At 36.9% G+C, this 23,458-nt stretch overlaps 1 protein-coding gene across 4 annotated transcripts in view; it reads left to right on the forward strand.

Moving 5' to 3' along the window:
- CCDC50 (coiled-coil domain containing 50) overlaps nucleotides 1–23,458 on the forward strand; it is a 67,198-nt gene that overhangs the window by 34,515 nt on the left and 9,225 nt on the right. For 2 of the 4 annotated variants that reach the window (XM_057545234.1, XM_007195197.2), the window contains exons 5-11: nucleotides 3,832–3,949; nucleotides 8,381–8,908; nucleotides 15,523–15,638; nucleotides 16,409–16,453; nucleotides 16,579–16,683; nucleotides 18,869–18,948; nucleotides 23,290–23,396. In XM_057545234.1, the coding sequence (XP_057401217.1) occupies nucleotides 3,832–3,949; nucleotides 8,381–8,908; nucleotides 15,523–15,638; nucleotides 16,409–16,453; nucleotides 16,579–16,683; nucleotides 18,869–18,948; nucleotides 23,290–23,396 (1,099 nt within the window). The remainder of the gene's footprint in view (nucleotides 1–3,831; nucleotides 3,950–8,380; nucleotides 8,909–15,522; nucleotides 15,639–16,408; nucleotides 16,454–16,578; nucleotides 16,684–18,868; nucleotides 18,949–23,289; nucleotides 23,397–23,458) is intronic. The other 2 variants (XM_057545235.1, XM_057545236.1) reach the window with 2 other exon arrangements.

The following is a 23,458-nucleotide window of genomic DNA, read 5'->3' on the forward strand; positions in this document are numbered from 1 at the left end:
GTGTCTTACATTAGGTTAATCATTTTTCTTCTAGCACTTAATAGATAAGAACATTAACGATATTGACCACGTATCTTGTTTCCCTATAGGAGGTCTCTAGCAGAATGTTTGACCCATTGAAGGGAATCAGTAAATCTATGTTTCTCTTAAAATAACTTTCCTCTAGCATTCCAGGGATCCTTACCTGTGCCCTTACTTATGCTCACAGCTTCCAGTTTTCCAGAGTTGAGTGTTATTTCAATAAATGTATTTACTAGAAAGTCTTCTATGCAACAGAGTTGTTTCCACATATTAACCCAAAGTAAGTCTACCTGATTAATTAAAAAATAATTGAGTGTGACTTCAAAAGGGCTTATGAGTTCTTTTAGATTTTTATCCCCCAAGTTATGTTTTATTGAACACTAGTTTCATAAGGTTTATATTTTTTTATGTAACAAAAAGGCATCCGTCACAAAATAAATTTGGAAATTCCTGGGTTACAGGAAGATAACAGGTTACTTTTCTTTTATCCAAGTGTCAAAATGAGCTAATGTGTTTAAAGAGTTAGATATAATACATGTTTTCTATTGAATGCTTTCTGGTTTTTTTGGAGAAACTTTTGATACCAGTGTTCTCAGAAACAGAGCTTGGGAAATGCTGTTCTAGACTAACCTTTAACAGGAAGGAAGCTGAAGACTAAGGAGGTTGTTTATGTCAGGGGTGACTAAGCTGCATCCAAGCATTGTGACTAATAATTGCCATCTTCAGCTTGTTTCAGGGGAATTTTTTTTATATTGAAATCACCTAACTAAACCCATTGTGCAGTAATGTTGGAAAGCAGGGAAGAAAACTGACTTGGGCTAAACCACGGTTTATAATACAGCAGCAATTTTCCTTTCCCTCCTTTATCCTTTCCCTCCTCAAGTCTAGCTAGCTGTTCTTGTTCTTCTCAGACAGAAGAAGCTTACTCAGAAAAGAGCTGAGAGGTTAGAAGAGCAAAAGGTTTGGGTGCTAAGGTGCATGACACATTATGGTTATTATTATTCTACTTGGTTAAGAGCCCTCCTTTTGACTAGCTAACGCATTGTACAAAAGGGGCATCACCTTTGTTTCTCTATGGTTCATCTTTGGCTCTTCACATTGAGAAGGCTTATTACTATGTATTCATTAGGACTAAATTCAATAGCAGCAAAGCAATTATAAAGTCCCTGGAGTACAGTTGAATAATTTCTACTGGCAGTTGGACCTGGTCATTTTCCTTTATATTTTTATTCAGTTATATCAAGGGAAACTTTGTTTTCAGTAAAACAAACCACTTAGGAAAATGAGTGTTGGGTGCTTAGTAAACATGACAACTCAGGGAAGTGTTTACATTTTCTTCCTACTTTTGCAGTAAAATAAATAGGGATTTGGGAAACTCTGTAACAGATATTACTTTGGGGAGAATAAATTATCTTGTCACGCCTCTCTCCTTTCCTAACTGACTGGTATATTGCTCTGCACGACATCAAATACAATGAACCTGGCACAGGGGATGGCATCTGGTAACACTCCCAGATTTATTAAAATGGTGCATTAGGGTGTCAGGACATTTGACTTTAAGGTTGAGTAGTTCAGACCTTTTACTTTACAGATAAAGAATTCAGGCCCAAAGAAATCCATTTTAGTAGTTAATGTTTCTCTCCCAGTGTCTCTAAAGCATCTCTGACTTGAACTGGAAGGGAAAAAGAAAATCATCATATTCTTTAGGTTTAGGGGATTTGTTTCCATCAAAGTATTAGAAATTCAGATTTCTTTGCATGAAAATTATACTTGTGTTCTAAGTGGGATTGTGTTCTTTACCTTTCATTCTGAGCTGCAGTATTTTGTGAGTGCTTTTACATGGATTACTTATCAAATATATATGTATATATTTTACAGACTTATGAGACGTTTCCAGCATAGAAATCAGTTAAAGGATATATGTTAATAGTATATTTATAAGTTTGAATTTAGGCATGTACTTAACATAAAGTCAGATTTGTAAGGCTATTTTGTGAACATTAAAAGTATATGGATTGGGGCTTCCCTGGTGGCGCAGTCGTTGAGAATCTGCCTGCTAATGCAGGGGACACGGGTTCGAGCCCTGGTCTGGGAAGATCCCACATGCCGTGGAGCGACTGGGCCCGTGGGCCGCAACTGCTGAGCCTGCGCGTCTGGAGCCTGTGCTCTGCAACAAGAGAGGCCACGATAGTGAGAGGCCCGCGCACCGCAATGAAGAGTGGCCCCCGCTTGCCACAACTAGCGGAAGCCCTCGCACAGAAACGAAGACCCAACACAGCCAAATAAATATATAAATAAATAAATAATAATTAAAGGTGCTAATAATTTAAAAAAAAAAGTATATGGATAACATATACTAATCCATACTAATATGGATAACATTTGCTAATTTACCTAGCCTCAGTATCCAACTTATTTCTACACTGATATAAGAGAAATTGAGTCATTCAGATGAATTTTATTTGCCTTGCAGTCTTAGTATATTCTTCACTTTGACTTATTCAGAAAATTGCAAAAAGAAGAATAGTGATTAATTCTTGCCTCAAAATTTGCACCATTTACATCTGAGCACATCTTATATTCCTCATTGTACATATAAGGAAGTTAGCCCCTCAAACTACCTATGGCTGTTATTACCATTTGCATCGGTGAGTATTGTTGCCGTATTTGTAAGATCTTTAAGAATCTGATGATAGCTAGGGACCTTCTTTCCAAAAAAGTGTACGTGAACAAAGTTTATGTGCTATTTTATTGGGCCTTTCGTAGAAATAATCTTCAAATTCAGAACATTGTTACTTTCTAGCTCAAAACCTTTAGGAACCCCTCATCCCTTACATTACAGACGCCAGACTTCTTAAGATTGTCTGTAAAGGGCGCCTTTGATCCAGGTGAGGTTTTTTAGCCTCACCTTTCTCTGTAACACCCCACATCCAGCGTTCTAATTGGACTATTGGTTGTTCCCTAGATTGACGCCCATTAAAATATTTATAACTTTGCTGATGTTGTTCTCTGTTCTTCCCTTGCCTGTTGGAATCCAGTTCTTTGTTCAAAACCTAACATTAATGCAAAGCCTTGAACTAATCCATTTGAGTAGAAATAATATTCCCTCTTCTGTGCTCCCATAGACATTTTACCCTCTTTTTTGAGGCATTTATAATTTAGTTGTATTGCAGTTATTTGTATATACCTTTGTTTTCATGGGGGGCGGTAATCGTTTAGGGGACGCAGTCAGAATGTTATTATTCATCACTTAGTAACTGCTAAAAACTTGCCTGGAGATAGAGCAGAGGGGAGACAGGAGGAAGACTGTTTTCTCTTTTTTATTGATAGTTAAGACAGTGGTCTTCTAATGCAAAGCTAAATCAGAATCAACTGAAAAATTCTTTTAAAAACGTTTTAAAATTACATTGTAAATACAGTTTATAAAAGTTTAGAGATTATGGTACTCTTCCTTATTCAGACTTAGTGAATCATCATCTTGGAAAAAGAGCCCGTAAATATGTATTTAAAAAATTCTGTTCTATAACCAGCTTTAGGAACATTACATTTGAATGTCTTCAAGTTGAGTTAGATTTAAACTCAATTAAAAAAACCTTTCCCTCTCTTCTGGATCTTGTGCCCTTCCTATTGAGCAGTCATCTGTGGCATTTGGACAGAATGAGCTTAACAGCGGAACGTCTAGAGAGCCTAGCTGGAGGCAGAGCCACAAAAGCCTGGCAGTGGAATGTCAGGCCATTGACCTGTAGGGTCACTGTATGGAGTTTGTTCATCCTCTGGTAATATTTATTTCCCTTCTCTTTGTATTTGCAGGACATAGCTCGACTCCTGCAAGAAAAAGAGTTACAGGAAGAGAAAAAGCGAAAAAAACACTTTCCAGAGTCCCCTGGAGCCAATGCTTATGGTGATAGTTACTATTATGAAGATGGAGGTAAGTTCTTGCATCATGACCTACTCTATCCTTAGACTCAGTTGCAAGACACCCCTTTAAATTTGTCTGTAAAGTGACCCTAGGGCCCCTTTAGATTTGTGGTGGAATTTTATCTTATCTAATAAATTCATCTGTTCTTTAGTTGGATGACCAGAGCCATTTTTATGGCTGTTAAAACTTGAATAGAGTTTAGCAAAATTTGGCATGCATTCTTTTGCACTATTGCTACTTGGAATGTTGTATTACATTCTAAGCACATAAACTGGGGTGTGGAAAAGTGGCATATGAGTCTCTGGGCTTGATCTTTCTCAAGGAAATCTGGGCAGTACTGTTTGAAGCAGCAAAGTGGCACAAATAATAAAGGAGGTACAGCATTTATCAGTTACTGGATACCAAAGCTTTTTTTCCATGCTTCTTATCTTTTAAACCTAGGCCAATGGGTTAGCCTGCTGATGACAAAATTGAATTTTAAGATTCTCTGTTCATGTTTTGCTCGTGATGCTCTCTTTGCTATTTGATTACCATATAGAAAAATTTCTGATATAGAGAGATCCCTTCTCTAGTGCTTGCTTTTGCAATGTGGTGGTGGTGGTGATGGTGTGGTGGTGGCACTTGTGGTGGTGGTGATTCTTTATCTTAAAAGTGTGTTGGGAAATGAGTATTGGCAAATATTGTTCAGTCCTTTTTAAAGATCTGTCAAAGGAAAGACATTTCCTATAGTTTTTAGTGTCAGTATTTATTGTAGTTCAGCTTGGAGACCATACTTAGGATACCAGCTAAATAAAATCTAAAAGCAGCTTCTAGAGAGTAAAGATTTTAAGGTCAGTAATCCCCAAGTTCCTTGAAAATTAATTGTCAATTGCTTTTCTATAATTTCATTATAAAAGGTAAGTAGGTATTTGTCTTTGATGAGTAGAATGAAAGATACATATATGTAGGTGATAGGATTATTATAGTTTGAGTCTTGCAGTCACTTGTTCTAAATCTATCCTAATCAGTAGAGCTCAGCTCTATAACACAATCAGTAAGCAGGTTGATTCTCTACTTATTGCTTGGTGTGTTGTTCTTCCATATGTAAAATGCTCAGCTCTTTTTTGATAGCCATTTTCCTTATGCTGGTTTTTCTAATCAAATGTGATACATCATTTAAAAAGAAAAATTATTGCCGTATTTTTCTGTACTAGAGGTCAGAAGGTAAAGAGTTACTCGTCAGCTTTAATTAAAATCTTAGAAATGTGGTCTGGCATAAAACATTAGGGTGGTAAGTAAATTAAGTACACTAAGGTACTAATTTTAGCATTCCTCTATTAAAACCTTATACTAACTTGAATTGGGACTCAAACCTGGTGGTTTTCACCAGAGTGCTGTCATACTGATTCATCTCTCTAGACTATGTTAAGAATTCAGTGGATTTTCAGGGACACCTAAAATTTTTACAAATCTCTATTTAACTGCTTTTGTAAAATTATGGAGAATGGCTTATATGCTACTTTTTTGGAGTTGGGGGGGATTGGTAAGAGAAAACAGTGACCTTCTGAGCATGTGCCTGTAAAGTACTGTTGGAATTTCTCTTCAGTTGTGTTGTTGTCGGGAGACGATATATCGCTGAACACGTGATCTTCATTTATATGCCTTTGAGTTAGACTAAGTTGAGTTCCACAGAAACCATATTGCAGTCCAGCTCATATTTACAAAGCAGCCTTATGTTCTTTGCGGTGGTCCTTTCCCAACACATAAGGGATATTCTTTAATTGTACTTCTTTGCGTGCAATATGATTTTTGTCTGTCTTATAATAATCACAGCAAATCATTACAGAAGTGGTCGTTTTAGCTTTCATTTTACTTAAACTTTAATAAATTAAGCTTTTAAGAATAATCATTTATAGATTTTCTACAAATCTTAAATTATCCAAAACATCTGTCAGATTTATATCGATTGAAATGGTATATCTTATTCATTTATGAATCCATGTTTTTTTTTCAAAGCCACTTAACCTGTATTGCAAGCATATTAGAGACTTTAAGTCATGGTCTTTGGAGTCATTAGACCTTGATTCACGTTTCATCCATTCCTTAGAAACGTTGTAATGTTAAGGAAGTTGTCTACTGTAATCACTCTAAGCCTTTTTCTCATCTCTAAAATGGAGATTCTAAAAATAAATCCTTTGCATGGATGTTGAGAAGATTAAACAATGTAATTTTTCTGAAGACTTATAAACTCTAAAGTACTATTATTTATACATATATTAATGTAATATGTGTACTACATAGTATTTTGTCTATTTAAACAAAAATCATTTTATTTTGAAAGACAAACATGGAAGCACACAAATCAAATGTTTGCATACACATATATGCAAACATATATATATGCATATATATATATATGCAAACATATGTGTGGGTGTATATATATGTATACGTATATACATATATATGCATGTATGTATTGGCTATAAGGAAGTTAATTATATTTGCCAAATAACTTGGTCTCAAGAAATGTAAAAGTCTCAATCCTTAACTGGACTGGGTTTTAAAGGATTCAGATTCCTCCACCCCTGCCAGGTTTAAAGATATCACAAGTGATCACAATAAATATTTTTTCCTGTCAACTCTGTGAAAACATAGTGACAGCTCTGTTCTAATTCTTGCAACACACTTCCCTAAAGTAAAACTACTAATATTTGTTAACTTTTTAGAAAGAAGTAAAAATAAAAAACAAAACAGTCATAACTTGACACATCCATGTTGAAAACAAAACCTTTCTTGTCTCTTTTTGGGCTTAAAGGCAGGCTTCACTCCTGCAGTTTTCTGTGGGAACATAGGTATTAACACTAAACCATTGTCTCCTAGTTGTGGTCACCATTTATGTAGCTGGTCAGTATTATGTTAATTCACGGCAGTAGTGAATTGATTCTTTCTCAGCTGTCAAGATACTCCTAAAATAACAGTTTGGTTAAAAGAGTAGATACTTTATTTTATTACAGAGAGTAATTGTTTTGTTTCACTTCTGCTTTTGTAAAAAATAAGTTTTACCATAAATTATGAAGATAAATACCTCTACAGACTTTTTAGAAGACAGATTTTAATTTAGATGTCATCTCTGAGGCAAATGTTCTTTTCTTCTGGAAAGCTCAAGAGGAAACAATTTGGAGTTTTCAGTGGAAGCTTATGGCATAAGAGATACATTTAACACTGTCTCCCCTACCTCTGTTCCTTCCTTAGATAACAATAACACACTTTAACCAAAACAAAAAACCCAAAACAAGCAAACAAAACCCCTAATAACTAAGGAAATTTATGGTCGTTTATTTTTTCTGCATCCCACCCAATTACGGTAGCTGTTTCAAAAGCAGTTCAGCGATTGACTAATTCCAACAGGGAATCTTGGCTATTTTAGCAATCTTCCACGGAATTAGGATTTCTTTTTGTTACTTCCCAATTAAAGTAAAAGTCTTAGAAAATGTTAAAATAAATATGCTCTTGCAATGTGCATTGTTAATTTACTTCCTTTGTTTTCACAGTTTGCTTGTTCTTAAATGAGACCTGACAAAAAAGCACCCATCTGTGTGCTGTTTCTGCAGTTTGTGTTAAACTTAGGGACTTGTATATTTAGCACATATTGTATTTTTATACCCAGAAAACAATATCATAAAGTTTTTTGAAATGTATTTAGGAAGTGACTCCTTTTTATGTATTCTGTTATGGCATCTCTTTTTAATTTTTTTCCTCTGAAGAATTTCAAGTAAGATTAGGAACAGAGTTTTCCGAAGATAATACGGGCATTTACTCACTTAAAATTCTCCTTTACTCCCTCTTCTTCCACACTGAACTGTAACATGGCTGGGAGTGTTGGCTTTGACCACCTATGGAGAAAGGACAGAGGAACACGAAAATCTGTGGATCATCACTCTAGTGGACTAAGTAGAAATTAGCAATATTCTGACATAGATTTATTGTTATTTCCAATAAGAATATTTGAAAGTCTCTGACTGGAATCACAAAGCTTAGTTCTTTTTCTGTTTTATAAGACTCCCTCAGCTCTCACTTTTCCCCCATATACTAGTTCCAAATTGGTTTTATAAATAGAATTAAACATTTAATGACTAGAATTTTTGTTATTGGCAAATATTAAAGTATGTGTTAACTCTTCACTAATCATGATCAAGCTCTTCTTTCAGATTTACTTTTTTTCACTTACTTTCATTTTAGTTTTTTACCTTTCTGGCTATGTATCCAGAATCCTTCATGTAGGCATGGACCATTCCAGCAAATGCTCATCCCTTCGTTTCAGTTTGTTAAATTGGAAAAGTCATCTTCCTCATTTTAAAATATGTTAAACTTGGGCCCTGCCTCTGTCCTGTAGTGAGTTCATACTCTCATTAAGTTAACTTGCATTTCTATTTTTCACATTCCTCCACCTCCACTCAGACCAGCCACGGTCAAGGAGGGCAAGGGAGTTGGGTTCTGGATTCTCAAAGTCTTATAGACCCCAAAGTGAGGAAAAGACTGTGAAGCAGAGAAAGGAGACATCGAAACATCCACAGGAGAACTTGGAAGAACTGGAAGAGCATTGTTCATCAGAGAAACCTCTTTCATCCTCTAGCTTGGGTAAAGTGAGGGACGATCCCCAAATTAACACTGAGCAGCCTGAAAGGAAACGATCTGGTCACGAGAGGCCCCGAAGACCTCCTCTCCCCAAGATCAGTGGTGAGGTGTTTCTGAGCACTGAATCGGAAGACTGGGAGGCTAAGCACAGCCATCGAACTCGCAATTGGGAAAAACAGTCCAGGCACCAAGACCAGCTTTCTCCCGAGGCCTCACAGAAAGCGGGGCTTCACTGCAAGGAAGCTGCATATAGAAGCGACCATGGGCAAGGTGAGCACAGAGAGAGGAAGCACAGGCCCAGGGCTCCTCCCTTCTCAGAGAGCGAGGAACGACACCAACTCCGTGACGCAGGTAATAAAGGGCAGCCTCGTTGGAAGTTCTGGTATCATGTATACACATACAAACAAATGTATTTAATAAGCATCGTAAACAACCTGTCCTTTCTCTCTGGTTTGTGCTCCTGGCTTGGAAATAAATCCTGGAGCCAAATATTACAAAAAGGTATTTACTTAATCTCAAATCTCTGCCTTCTAAGAGAATACACTCATTCCTTACAACATTCTTCCAGCTCCAGATTGCAGTGGAGGTACCCATCCCAGATGCAATTTTTAATTTGCCAAGACCATATATCAGAGATTCTGATACCAAATCAATGCTCTTGAGTTTCTGGTTTTGATTCAGTGAACCCAGAAGGTTTAGTAACACCACCTTCATAGTATTTGCCTAACTAGAAGACCTGCGGGGCTAGAAGTACTGGATTTTCTTGACCTCATCTTTCCCATGTGTAAAGTGAGAGATGGGATAGGCAATCTCTTAAGATAGCGTTTTTCAAATAGTGAGCCTGAAGTTTGTTTTCATCAGAATCAGCTGGGCTATTTCCTAAAAATTCAGATTTCTGGGTCTTACATATGTTATCATCTCTGGAGCACAGCATGGCAATTCGGGTTTGTTTTAGACCAGGAGGTGATTCTTATGTACTTAAAGTTTGAAAACAATTGCCTTGAGTTCCTTCCTGTGCTTTAACCATCTTCAACTCTAACTATACAGTTGGTGTTCTGAAGTGCCAATATGAGGTAAGTTCTTGGTACTTACATAAGAACGAGGTGAACATTAGTCTTAAGCCTCAAATTTCTGGCATCCATGAGTCCTAACTCTGAAGTCCGTCACTGACATAGTAACGGTTCTCTCTATTCTTGTCTGGAAACCGCCGCTGTGATGTCTTCCGTGTGGCTGTACCACTGCAAGTCATAGTACTGCCCTGTCTGGTGTTTTAAGTAGACCACACTCATCTCCCTAGTTCTGTTTTGCTCTTATGGAAGTTTTACAGAGACGCGAGGATTATTGGGGAAAAAGTACCAAGGAGATGCCTGTTCTTACTTACTTCCATTACTGTTGCCCAGCCAACCTCTACTTCTGGTCTGGAAAGTGGTTTCTAGATTGCAAGTTCAGGTTGATTCTTTTGGTTCTTCCTTTCATGTTATCTCTTCCTATCATGTTAGTCCTTTAAGTTTTTAAAGGACTTGGTGATAAAGAAAATGAAAATTCAGTTCAGCAAGCCAGATGAGTGTCTGCCACAAATATTCTTGCCTCAGGCTTTATGTTTGGGGATGGATGCTTGGATCTGAACCGCAGAAGTTTCATGAGTCAAGCCAAAAAGATGGATATGTAGACAAACAATTGCAAATTTGATATACTTTTAACAAAGAGCTGTGGGGCAGTAGAGGAGGAAGTGATAAAATCTACCTGGAGTAGATAATGATCTACTCCAGGTAGAGTGATAAAATCTACCTGGAGTAGGGTAAGTTACACTGGATCCAGATTTAGAAAGACATGTTGGAGTCCAAAAGATACCGGGGAGGAATGGTGATTACATCGACCTCTACATTTCTGATTCTGTGACTCCAACCTTCTAAGTGTGCTCTGAGGGCTGGTTAAATCTTTATGGCTTTTAGTATACTTGAGGGTATCTTAAACAGGCTTAGAAAGGGTGGAACTAATATGAAACAAACACTGACTCACAGGCCCTAGTACTGGAGTTGTAGGCAAATGTTTTATTTTAATAGCATAAGGGTTTAAAAACAGTGTGACTAGGCAGCTACTAAAATGGCTACAACATAGCTGCTAGCGTCTGTCATTTTATATTCAACTTACTTTGCAAACTTTACCTGCGTGGGCCCTGTAGGCGGCTGAATTTGCGATGCCCCTCCCCCCCACCTACCCAGAATAAGTCAGAAGATACATTAAAATATAATTATTAGATACTGGTGTCTATTCTTGCTGTTGTGAAAGCACAGTTCTTAAAGTTGTTAGCATAGGCCAAAGTTTTATTTAACTTAATAATGAAGAAACTGGCAGGACAACAGAGAGCCAGTTCCAAGAGCATTGATCTGCAGGACATGGTTTTATAATCAGTTGAAAATGGAATACAGAATAAAATTGCTAAATTAAATATAAGATTGGTTAATTTTCTAAAGGGCAGTAAATCCATACCACCTTTGAGGGTAAACATCTCTATTGAGCTATTAAATTACAACAGCTTATTAATTTTCTGCCAGTCAACTTCCAACCTCTCAGAGCCATTAAACACCATTCTGCTATGATATTCCCCAAGTGTCAGAATGGCTTATTACAAAATACTGTTGAATGGTATCAGGATCCATGTGTCATCATATTACCTTATTCCATAGTTTGGGATAAGTTTATCTTGAGTACCAGTACTTTTAACAGTTTTATTTTATCAGAATTTCTTGAAAGGTAAGCTTTGTTTGTGTTCATTGAGGGAGGTTCTTGTGTCCTCAGACTGGAGAATGATGAACAGAAAAAGATAAGCAAGAATTTGATTAAGAAATGAACGTGGAACTCTTGAAAGTATGGTTCACCTGGTGTTTTGAAAGCTAGTTTCCAAATTATGTTTAGGTTTCCACAATGAAGGCAGCCATTTTGGTAATTTCTTTGAATTAACTATGTTTAATAACATTTTAGAGCATCTCTGTTTTCTATAATGACAACCTTACACTGTACTATCTGAAGTTCCTCATTACATACTTACAAAACCTCTTTTCACCTTTGGTACGGAGTATACTGCATTTAATGGGCAGTCCTGTCAGTCCAGAAATCTAGTATTCCAGGCTGTAGAAATTGTCTACTTATGAGGCATGCAAGTTCCAAAGATATATCAAGAGTTCAAATAAACTCTTCTTTTTCCCTCTAAATATTTGACCTAGAGGGATGTTACCTCAAAATATAGCTGTTTGTTTTTATTGGGGTATAGTTGACATATAACATTATATTACTTTCAAGTGTATATTTGTATATTGCAAAATGATCACCACAATAAGTCTAGTTAACATCCGTCACCATACATAATTACAAATTTTTTTTCTTGTGATGAGAACTTTTAGGATCTGTCCTCTTAGCATCTTTCAGATATGCAATGCAGTACTTATAGTCTCCATGCTGTAAATTGCATCCCCTTGACTTATTTATTTTATAACTGGAAGTTTGTGTCTTATGACTCTCATCACCCATTTTGCCCACCCCCCTTCTGGCAACCACAAATCTATTCTTTGTATCTCTGAGCTCAGGATTTTTTGTTTTGTTTTAGATTCCACATTTAAGTGAAGACGTACAGTATTTGCCTTTCTCTTTCCGACTTATTTCACCTACCGTGATGCCCTCAGGGTCCACCCCTGTTGTCATAAATGGCAAGATTAATTCTTTTTTATGGCTGAATAATATTCCTCTGTGTGTGTTTGTGTGTGTGTGTGTGTGTGTGTGTGTGTGTGTGTATCTAACATTTTCTTTATCCATTCATCCATCAATGGACACTTAGGTTGTTTCCATGTCTTGGCTATTGTAAATAATAATAATTCAGTAAGCACAGGGTGCATATGTCTTTTCGAGTTTGTGTTTTCATTTCCTTCAGATAAATTCCCAGAAGTGAAATTACTGGATTGTATGGTAGTTCTAACTTTTTAAAAATTTTTGAGGGACTTTTGTACTGTTTTTCATAGTGGCTGTACCAATTTACATTCCCACCAGCAGTGCACAGGGGTTTCCTTTTCTTCACATCCTTGCCAACACTTGTTATTTCTTGTCTTTTTGATAATAGTTATTCTAGCCGGCATGAAGTGTGATACCTCACTGTGGTTTTGATTTGCATTTCCCTGATGATTAGTGATGTTCAGCACCTTTACGTATGTGTTGGCCATCTGTATGTCTTCTTTGGAAAAATGTCTATTCAGATCCTCTGCCCATTTTTTTAATCAGATTGTGTTTTTGCTGTTGAGTTGTATGAGTTCTTTATATATTTTGGATGTTAGCTCCTTATCAGATATGTGATTGGTGAATATTTTCTCCCATTCTGTAGGTTGCCTTTTTATTTTGTTGATGGTTTCCTTGGCTGTGAAGAAGTTTTTTAGTTTGTTGTAGTCCCACTTGCTTATTTTTGTTTTTGTTGAGTTTGCTTTTGGTGTCAAATCCAAAAAATCATCTCCAAAACCAGTGTCAAGAAGCTTACTGCCTATGTTTTCTTCTAGGAGTTTTGTTGTTTTGGGTCTTATGTTCAAGTCTTTAAACCATTTTGAATTAATTTTTGTGTACGGTATAGGTTGGTGGTCAAATTTCACTCTTTTGCATGTCGCTGTCCAGTTTTCCCAGCACTATTTACTGAAGAGACTGTCCTTTCTCCATTGTGTATTCTTGTCTTCTTTGCCATAAATTAATTGAACATATACACATGGGCTTATTTCTGGGCTCTCTGTTTTGTTCCATTGATCTATATGTCATTCTCTCTCTCTCTTTTTTTTTTTTTTTCTTGGCCATGCCGCGTGGCTTGCGGGATCTTAGTTCCCTGACCAGGGATTGAACCCGAGCCCTTGGCAGTGAAAGCGCGGAGTCCTAACCAGTGGATCACCAGGGAATTCCCATGTGTAATTCTCTTTTTAACTGCTAAGAGGTCACAGTCTTAACACCTTTCAAACCAGATAAGACTCTTTGTTTGACTATTTCACTTGAATGCCTTCCAAGCATCTTTGATTGGTATTAAAACAAAATATTTTCTCAGTTAATTTTGTGGTGTAGAGTAGGAGGCATAGTAGTGGAGAAAGTTTAGTTCTCCAAATCTGAGCACATTTCCATTGTACTTCTTTCCCCAGATGGCAAAATTGAAAGAGCAGGGCATAAGTGTGATCTCCCCTGTCGTCCTCAGCTAGGCCTTGGGTTGCTCGTGGAAGTGCCATTTCTGTAGAAGGGCATATGGTATAGCAACCTGTCTTGTCCACTGACTTTTCCCAATGCCAACCTCCCTATCTAATTTTACTTATTTTTCCCTGAAATCTTCCCTTCTAGTTATGACTAAGCTAATCATAACTCAGGGAGTTTTATCTACTCTTGGGAGTGAGTATACCACTGTTTCCTGACTGTCCCAGACTGCTCAGAAATCTGCGTTAAAACCAGCCCAGCTTAGCGTAAGATTCAGTAGCTCTAGAGATAATGTGAAGCTGAAGTAGATTCTGTATTCTGGGTAATCAGGTGCTAATAGACCTGAAGGTAAGAAAGCCAGGTTTAATAGTCTTTATTTGTGGAAAGGCAGATGAGTTTGTGGCTTTTGGATTTACCACAAAGCTAGGTTTAAAGTTCAAAAAGAGGCTTCACCAGATAATTTAAACTCTTCATTTGCCCAGAATTTAGTTGTATTTTTTTCTTTCCTTTTTCCTCTTTTGTTTAAAGTAAGTGAATCATGTGCTGAGGCATTTTGATAAAAATTATTTTCATGTACAGTTAATTTGATGGACATAATACACCAAAGTAGTAGTTCTAATGGTAATTGCAATTAAGAATCAACTGGTAAGATTTAAAATAAACTGACAAAGGCCAGATCTCACCCAGGCTATTTATATTAGAATCTCAGGGGTTTGGATCAAAAATTTTCATGTGTATATAAAGTACTCCAAGTGATTCTAATATATAGACATGATTGAGAACCTCTAATGTAAAGAAACAGGCAACTAGGAGTAAATTTTCTTTCTCCCTTTAGTAATCCATTTACTGAGAGTCACTATTCCAGATGGTTAATCTTATTCACTGCATTAAAATTTTTTTATTATTTTTGAATGTAATACAGTCACATTTTTGAATAATTGTAATTTATAAAGGATACAAAGAAGTAAATACCCACAATTTTAGAATAACCATTAGCATTTACCACTTAATTGAAAGTTATAAAAGGAATATATGCTGCTTATAAAATTTCAAAGTAAAAAGCCAAAATTCCCTACCAGTCCCGGTGTTCCTTTCTCCTCAGAACAATAGAACTCTAAGGTCATTGTGCCCTCTGACATTTCACTTATGTTACATCTTCCCTAAAACTTAGCAACATTAAGCTGATCAGAGAGCTATGGGAAAGCTCTAAAGCAAGTGGGTTTGGAGGCCATAAGAGCAGAAGCCACGGCAGGGCCACTGATTGGTTAATAGGGACTGTCACATAACTCCCAGGTGAGGCTGTTTCTGTTCCCGCTGAAGTAACGTGTGCAGGGCCGAGGTAAAAAGATGGAAAGCCTCTCACCTCCTCCAGCCTTGACAGTTTAGTCTCTTTAAAACTCCAAATAACTTGCTTTTCTCTAAATTCTTTTTATTTCAGGGACTTAATCTTTTTTTCACTTCCTGTTTTGCAAAAGTCTCACTTATAGTTCCTTGTATGATTTTCTACTGCTGGAGAAACTATATGAGAGGGCAGTTTTTACCAAGCAGGTTTGGGTGGGTAACTTTGTTTTAAATGTGTGGATTACCTGTATCACCTCTTGCATGCCTAGGGGAAACAATTATTTCCAGCACACCCTACGTTGTATTTTAGAGTGGAGGCAGTATTGTCACTGTTAGATACTGAAGAATAATTTCTTTATCATAAATTTTGCAACTTTTCAGAAAACACACTCAGTAGCCTTACTGCACTGAGTTTTTTCTAGGAACGAAGCCCAGAGTGATGAAAGAAGCGGTCTCTACTCCATCACGAGTGACCAACAGGAATCAGGAATGGTATGATGCTGAAATTGCCAGAAAACTGCAAGAAGAAGAAATTTTGGTGAGCACACTTTAATACAGAATTTTAGGTGAATTAGTGGGTTTTTTGTGAATTGAATCAATCTTGACATTATATAATAGACATTATAGTCCTCTCTCTTTCAAGAAACTGAGGGCTTCCCTGGTGGCGCAGTGGTTGAGAATCTGCCTGCTAATGCAGGGGACACGGGTTCGAGCCCTGGTCTGGGAAGATCCCACATGCCGCGGAGCGGCTGGGCCCGTGAGCCACAATTACTGAGCATGCGCGTCTGGAGCCTGTGCTCCGCAACGGGAGAGGCCGCGGTAGTGAGAGGCCCGCGCACCGTGATGAAGAGTGGCCCCCGCTTGCCACAACTGGAGAAAGCCCTCGCACAGAAACGAAGACCCAACATAGCAATCAATCAATCAATCAATTAATCAATAAAAATAAATAAATAAATAAAATCTTTAAAAAAAAAAAAAAAGAAACTGATACCTTTTTTATGGGTGGGAAAATCAAGACAATAGGAATAACGTGTCCAGTTGTACTTACTGCGTAAGCATTAGCAACAGAATTCCATATCCCTGTCTCTCCTTTATTGAGTTCTGATAATTCTCTAAGAATCCACTGTAGAATTTGATAAAAATAGACCCTGCTCTGGCTAACAAAAGTATACCAACTGATTATCATCTTCAGGGGTGTTAATCACCACTAGTTTCAAATACCAATTTATTTTTATGTAAGATTTTTTTTTTAAATGGACAACATAGATTCCAATTAAATTATACTTTTTTGTATTTTCTATACCATAGGCTACCCAGGTGGACATGAGAGCAGCTCAGGTAGCTCAGGATGAGGTGAGTTCATGTTAGTTAATTTGTTTAGCCGATATTCTTTGGAAATATCCCAGTTTTTATCCCAATTTATCCCAATTTTCTACCTGCAACTTTGCAATCAGTGATATTGACTGGATTTTGTTTAGGAAATCGCTAGACTTCTAATGGCTGAAGAAAAGAAAGCTTACAAGAAAGCCAGGGAACGGGAGAAATCATCTTTGGACAAAAGAAAGCATGACCCCGAGTGGAAGGTAGGGTCTGTCTGTTTGTTTTTAATTAGAAATACAATTAGAACTGAAATGGGGAGTCCTCTTTTAGGGTAAGCTCACAAATATATTTAGGGTATACAAATTATCTGTATCGCATATGTGAATCTGACTTGTAAAAGTTGATTCACCATGAAAAATCATATTGAATTCTTGAAAGTAACTATGTAAAAAGTTACTGCTAAGGTTGAAAAACTCATTTCCTTCATTTTAAGACCAACTGAGATGCAGGTAGGTGCCTCTGGCCATGAGCAATCTTAGTTTTACTATGCTTGCCTTACAGGAGAATGTAGTGTTTTCACTTGCTCTTAAATTTCCACAGTACCCTTCTCTTCTTCTCTCAACTTTCCCTGTTTGCGTATATTGTCCTTCTTCCTTGATCATGTGCCAGCTGTCTCTTGTTTCCTCTGACATCACTTGATCCATGGCAGACTGACGGCCATTCTTATCACCAGCAATCATTGCTTATGAAACCCTCTAGCATGAGCTTGAACTGTAAGCATCTCCTCGTTAATCAGAAATAGTAGACAAAATAGTCAGCGACTGCTGTTCATTCTCCTGTAATCTAATTGTTGTATATGATGATTGCAAGTTTAGTTGAACAGATCTTACTCATCAGCTACTGTGTGCAAAGGACCACTCTGGACTTACAGGGAAAGACAAAGATAGATTTTCCCCAGAATAATGTGTAATGTAGAGAGGAAGACAAACTATAGACAGCTAACAAATACACGGTCAAGCTGGCCGAAAAATGCAAAAGAGGAGTGGGGGTGAGAATTCATATAGTAAAGGCTTTTAGGGAGGGAGTTGGTACTAGGCTGGAAGGATGCAGCCAGGGTGTGTGTCCATGATATGGTTGATGTTTAGCACTGTTCTTTCCCTCCCCCCTTTCCTCCCTCTCTCAAACAAAATCCTCCCTTGGGTCTCTGATCCTGCCACAGTCTCAGCATGTTTTGAGGAAAACAAAGACAGAGAAAGCATGATAACAGTATCGCTCTACTATTGCCTGTTGCTCAGCTACCTAGTTGTGAGTCTGAAAGCAGATGAAAATATTATTTGCATGTTAATTATTTAATTTATCTCCCTCCTGTACACTCTTAGTAATTCAGGATTTTTCCTAACAGACGTATTTCATTTTGGTGGAAGGGTTCCCAAATGCTTCTGTTACGTAAATTAAGCCATAAGTAGTTGACCAGGAGTTACTCAGGTTCTTTGTTAACTATGAGGGAGTAGGTATTTTTAAAGATTGCAAATCAGGAAAGGAAGAGGGGGTAGACCACATTTCTAGCATTATCAGGACTTCTGTCATTTCTAGATTCTGTAACTGGTGCTGGAATTGTTTCTCTCCTGGAAAAGTTGTCATGAATATGCCTTAGTTTCTGAGCTTGAAAATTAGCATCCCTAAGTCAGATGTTCAGAAATAAGCTTAAGAGCATGAAGCTAGATTCCACAGACTCTGGGAGTCCGCCAGTTCTGTTACTGAACCAAACTTGGGTCCGCTCACCCATGTGCAGTAAAGCCACTCTACTGACATCGGGTTGTGGGGAAGAAAAGTGCAGCGTTTACTGTAAGGCTCCATACTAGTAGTCTGGGACTGCTAGTACTCAAGAAGCCCGAACTCCCCGGTGGGTTTCAGGAAAGCATTTTTAGAAGGCCTGGGGGCTGTGTGCTCATGGTCATCAAGAAGTTAACATCTTCCATTTGGCGGGGGTTTTCACATCTGTAAGACCACTCAGGAAATATGCACCAGATACTATTACCTAGGTACTTCAGAGAGGAGCTAAGGCAGAGAATATGGGGGAGGGCGTCTGTCCCTGGAAGGCCCGATAGGGTCCTGATCAGTTACAGTTCTCGTCAGCTGCTGTGCAGCTGTTTTGTTAATAATGGGTGGCCAAGCGCATCTCTATGGGGGATCGTGTTTGTGTGTGTTTAGCCCACTCATCTGGCTGTACTGAAAACCTGCAACACACTTTCATGATGATATATTTTTTTTGTCTCCGAGTGGCTGTATTTAAAAATATTTTAAGTTGCTCAACTGGATGTAAGTAACCTGAAATTACTAAAGGAGAGTTTCACATCATTTAGATAATTAATAAATCTAATCTTTCTCTGTTTGTTTGCTGTTTTCCATATGTGTGTGTGTTTTTCTTTTCTTGTTTTTCCCCCATAGCCCAAGACAGCGAAATCGGCACACTCAAAGTCAAAAGAGAGTGATGAACCTCACCATTCTAAGAATGACAGGCCAGCACGGTAAGATGACCCCTGAAAAGGGGAGTAAGGACCTTGACCTTGGGGTGAGTAAGGAGATGTTGGCTGCCTGAAAAAAGCATTTGTTCCTTGGAGAGGAGATCCAGAAATCTACAGTTGTAAGGTGGTATCAAGTCTTGCAGGGTTATTTTCAAGCTTTGTTTTCAGTTTTTAATTGGGTTGAACAAGTCAAATCAGGAAGACGGAGAATTTTACAGAAGCTGGGGTATAGAAGGAAAGATGTACTTTTGGTTAGGACCAAGTTCTTGTCTCTGGAGTCACTGAATTGACTGCCCTCATCTAGGAAGGGAAGAGATTAACCACTTTCCTAAGTAAAATCTCAGGTTTTAAATTTTTACTGAGTTTCATGGTCACATTAGTGTGTGCATGACATTTACATACACCTAAATTCATTTCTATGTGAGTCTCAACGTCCTAGGCAAACACTCATTTGAGTCATTGCAGATTGTTCTAAATCCCACTAGATCAAATAGCTGTGGCTATGCTATGTATACTTTCTGACTTCTCTCAAGCAGTCTTGGGTCATGGTTATGGAGTGTCTGCTGTTTTTCCACTGCAGATTCTCAACATTTAAGTCTCTGGGGAAGCAACCTTTATTTTTTCTTTATTTCTTTCTGCTGCTTTTCAAAGGGAAATTGATTGGAAGAGGAAGAGAGAACATTAAATAGAAAAAGACAAAAGTAACACTAAATCTAATATTTTGAAAACTCTAAATTATTGAAACTTTGTATTTTGGTCCTGATTATTAATAATATATTTATTAATTATTAAAACATAAGTTTTATCACACTGAAAAATATACACTGTTGTTGCCACTCATTGCTCACAATTAAACTACCAGACTTGTTTCCTTAAAGAGAATATAGTGTCCTTAAAATGCCATACTCTACTTTTAAATCCGTGGGCTTTCAGAAGATAAATACCTTTCAGAAAATTATATCAGGTTGTAAAGCTTTTAGGGCAACAGTAGTGTAGTTTGTCTAATTGTATAAAATTGGTTCCTCTTCCAGCTTTTAGTTATGCACATGCCAAATGCCTTTTAAAGCAAATTTTAGAACTACATACTTCAGCTTTATTTACATCCCTGCTACAGCCAAGTAAAATAAGAAGTAACTAAACTGTTCTCAGTAGGTAAATAGGTGTGGCATATTATGCTTTTTTTAATAAAGGGAATTAAAATCATCTTTAGAGTTAGTTATTTTGCAGTCTTTGAAGTCCTTGGGCTGTTTAGAACACCAATAACTTTGACAGCGTATGATAGAACAGTCTGGAATGTCTATTTAAAGGATTTATTAAAGTTGAAAACAAGTTTCTGGAATGTTATAGGTACTCTTTAAAATATTTGATATATTTGATTATGAATAATCAAATGATCCTGTGTTAAAAATGGCTATTTTAAATGAGTGAAAAGTGGCCTATGACTAGTAGAACTGAAGTCTTTTTTGAATTAAGAGGAATATTTGTCTTTAACTAGCTTTTGCAGAAAGATTATATATATGGCAAAACAAAAATGAGTAAGAATTTTATGGAACCTATATTTTCATAGTTAAAACTTAAAGCCTATTATCTTATTATAGTTATCTTACACAATTAATATCAGAATGTAGGCTTTCTGGTTAGAGTCTGTGGTTTCCTCTTTCACATTTAATCATGGTGGAAGTTGAGTTAACCATTTGTACAGAAAGAGATGGTTTCAAGGATTGAGAAACATGGAGCTTACTCGTTCAAGATGTTTACTTCAGTGTAACAGTCATGGTTAAAAGTCATTTTCATTGTCTATTATAAGATTTCTAGTCTAAAAAAATAGAGAACCAGTTGGCAATCTGAGTTGATTCCAATTCTTTGTAAATGGAAAAAGTTTCAACCCAAGTTCCAAATTGTTTTAACTATAGGATTGTATATTAATAATACTACTTGGTATTTTATTTTTGCCTTTTTCACTTAGAAAAACTTAAGGATTTTATAAATCTCATTTAGTTCCTACAGTATTCTTATGAATATGAAATATATTTGTCTCCCTTTACTCATTTATCAAGTATTTATTGAGCACCCTAATAAATTGTCCAGAACTAATGTAAGCAGCAGTCAAAAAAAGTTGTTTCCTGCTCTTATGAAATTTATAATCTAAACAGATAATTATACAAATAACTATTATGATTGTGTTAAATGCTAAGGATGAAAAATACAGGTTGTTAGCAGAGCATAAGGAGACACTTAAACTAGTCTAGGTGTCTAGGAGGGCTTCTTGAAGAAATGAATTTTGAGTGAATTCTGAAGCATATTTGGCTTTATCACTAGCTTAAAGATACACATCATTTCATAAGAGCAGTTGGAAACAAGTAATCCTAATACATCAAAAACTGTAAAACAAACTATTCGTTAACAGGATTTTTCCAACTTTGGATATGAATACCCTTAACTGAAATAACTGTCTCCAGTGCAACAAATAATTTGGTAGGACCCCTGGAAGCAATAAGCCAAGATTTGTTCTCCGTGTAACCAAAAATTGAACAAAACAGCACACCAAGAGAACTGAGGGCATTCTAGATTGATTTGTTTATCCTTATAGGGGGGATCCTAGAGAATTCGTTGGTGTCCTATACTTTGTTTCACTCTTTAGCATCCCTTTCCTTGATGATGAGTTGATGGTGAGGCAATAAACATAGAGTTTTTTTGACAGTACCAGTTGGCTTGTGTTTCTCCAGTTTCCAGTCACCTAATAAGGGTGTTAAAAAGAGTAAAAAATAGACCCTGCCACCCTGATTACCAATCCTGTTTCCTTGAGCCTAAGTTACTTCTTTAGTTAACTTTCTTAATTCTGGAGTCAGATTGCTTTGTCTCAACTGTTCGTGCCAAGTCTTATGTTACTTTTTAAAGACAAATGCTATAAATATCCATGAATAATGAAAGGAAAGCACTTGTTTAATTTCTAATATTTGTAAACAAATGGTTCAAAAAGAAAAACAAGAAAAATGCCACGTTATTTGTTATGCTCATATATATCATATGTGTATAAAAATGTATGAAAGTATAAAAACATATGCCACATACCATTTGAAAGTATGAGTATGTGTGCTTGTGTGTATGTGTGTGTGTGTTTGTATAATCTTGAATGTAGATAATGCTGATGATAAAAATACACACCTATGTAGCAGAGCATAGTATAGTAGTTAAGAGCACTGGTTTTGAAGTCCAGTTGAGTTTGAGCCCTGGCTCTACCACTAAACAACTGTGTGAACTTAGATCACTTACCTGATCTAACCTAATCTAACTCTAAAATATGTGGATGAGAGCTACCACGCAAACTCATCCTGAAAGTTGAGATCGTCTCTGTAGAGCCCATAGCATAGTCCTCAATGTATACACAAATTTACATCCGATGCTGACCTCTTCCAGACACTGACTACCCAGGGAGATACCTACCGCTTGGGTCAGGGTGAGAAATTTGAACACTTACTTGTCCTTATTCTTATATGACAGAACCCATTATACCCAAACCGACCATAACTTTCCAAACTTCAGAATATTTATGTTTTCCATATTGCATATATAATTACACGAAGCATCCTACAACATGGCTGTATATTTGGCAGGTCTTAACGTCATCTGGTTCCATGCTTTAACGCAAACATTGAGCACACCTTTAGGAAACAACAACCAAAAAAAGGGAGAGATTTTGTTCTATCTTTATCAGTGCCAAATGTTTGCAAAAATCTATGTTATATAAGTAAAATAATACAAAGTTTGGAGTATTAAAAATTTCCCAATTTTTTTTACAGTTTGTCTTGTTTTGACATGAAAAGTTGCACATGTATTGATATTACTGCCCTTTCCTTCTCTAAGTTCTACTCTGCCACCTAGTGGTTTAAGGAACTTTGCTCTAAATTTTCTGTGTTGGCCAGCGTCCTCTCTCTGTCCTCCCTTCTTACCTGCCTCCCTCTCTCCCTTAATTACTTTCTTCCCTTCTATCCTTTCCTTTCTTTCTCTTTTTCTTCGTAATACCTACCAAAACAAAGTATACTTCTCATTAATGGCAGTGATAACATTAATCTTTGTTTCTCTAGCCCTTAGCACAATGCCTCACACATATTAGGCGTTCAGAAAATATTTGTTTTTATTGAATTATGTGCATCAGAACAAAGGAACAGTAAGATTAAATAATTTATCCAAGGTCATGTAACTGGCCAGGAACTAACATGAGGATTCTAAAATATTCTGGCTTTGTATTTCTACTGAAAATGTTTTTGCCAAGTGATCCAGTGAGAGGTGGAATTGTTGTCATTACGCCTTAGAGTATCTCTTTAAATTCTAACTTTTTTTCAGGCCACTACCACCTACCATGACAGAGGCTGAGGATTTGGATTACACTCATTTTACAAACCAGCATAATTCCACACGTCATTTCTCAAAGTCAGAGTCTTCTCATAAAGGTAAGAAAAGTATATATGGTCAAGTTTAAGGTCCGTTTTAATAATCCTCATGCTGTGGTGGA

Source organism: Balaenoptera acutorostrata, chromosome 4 (genome assembly GCF_949987535.1).
Source record: "Balaenoptera acutorostrata chromosome 4, mBalAcu1.1, whole genome shotgun sequence".
NCBI classification, from domain to species: Eukaryota; Metazoa; Chordata; class Mammalia; order Artiodactyla; family Balaenopteridae; genus Balaenoptera; species Balaenoptera acutorostrata.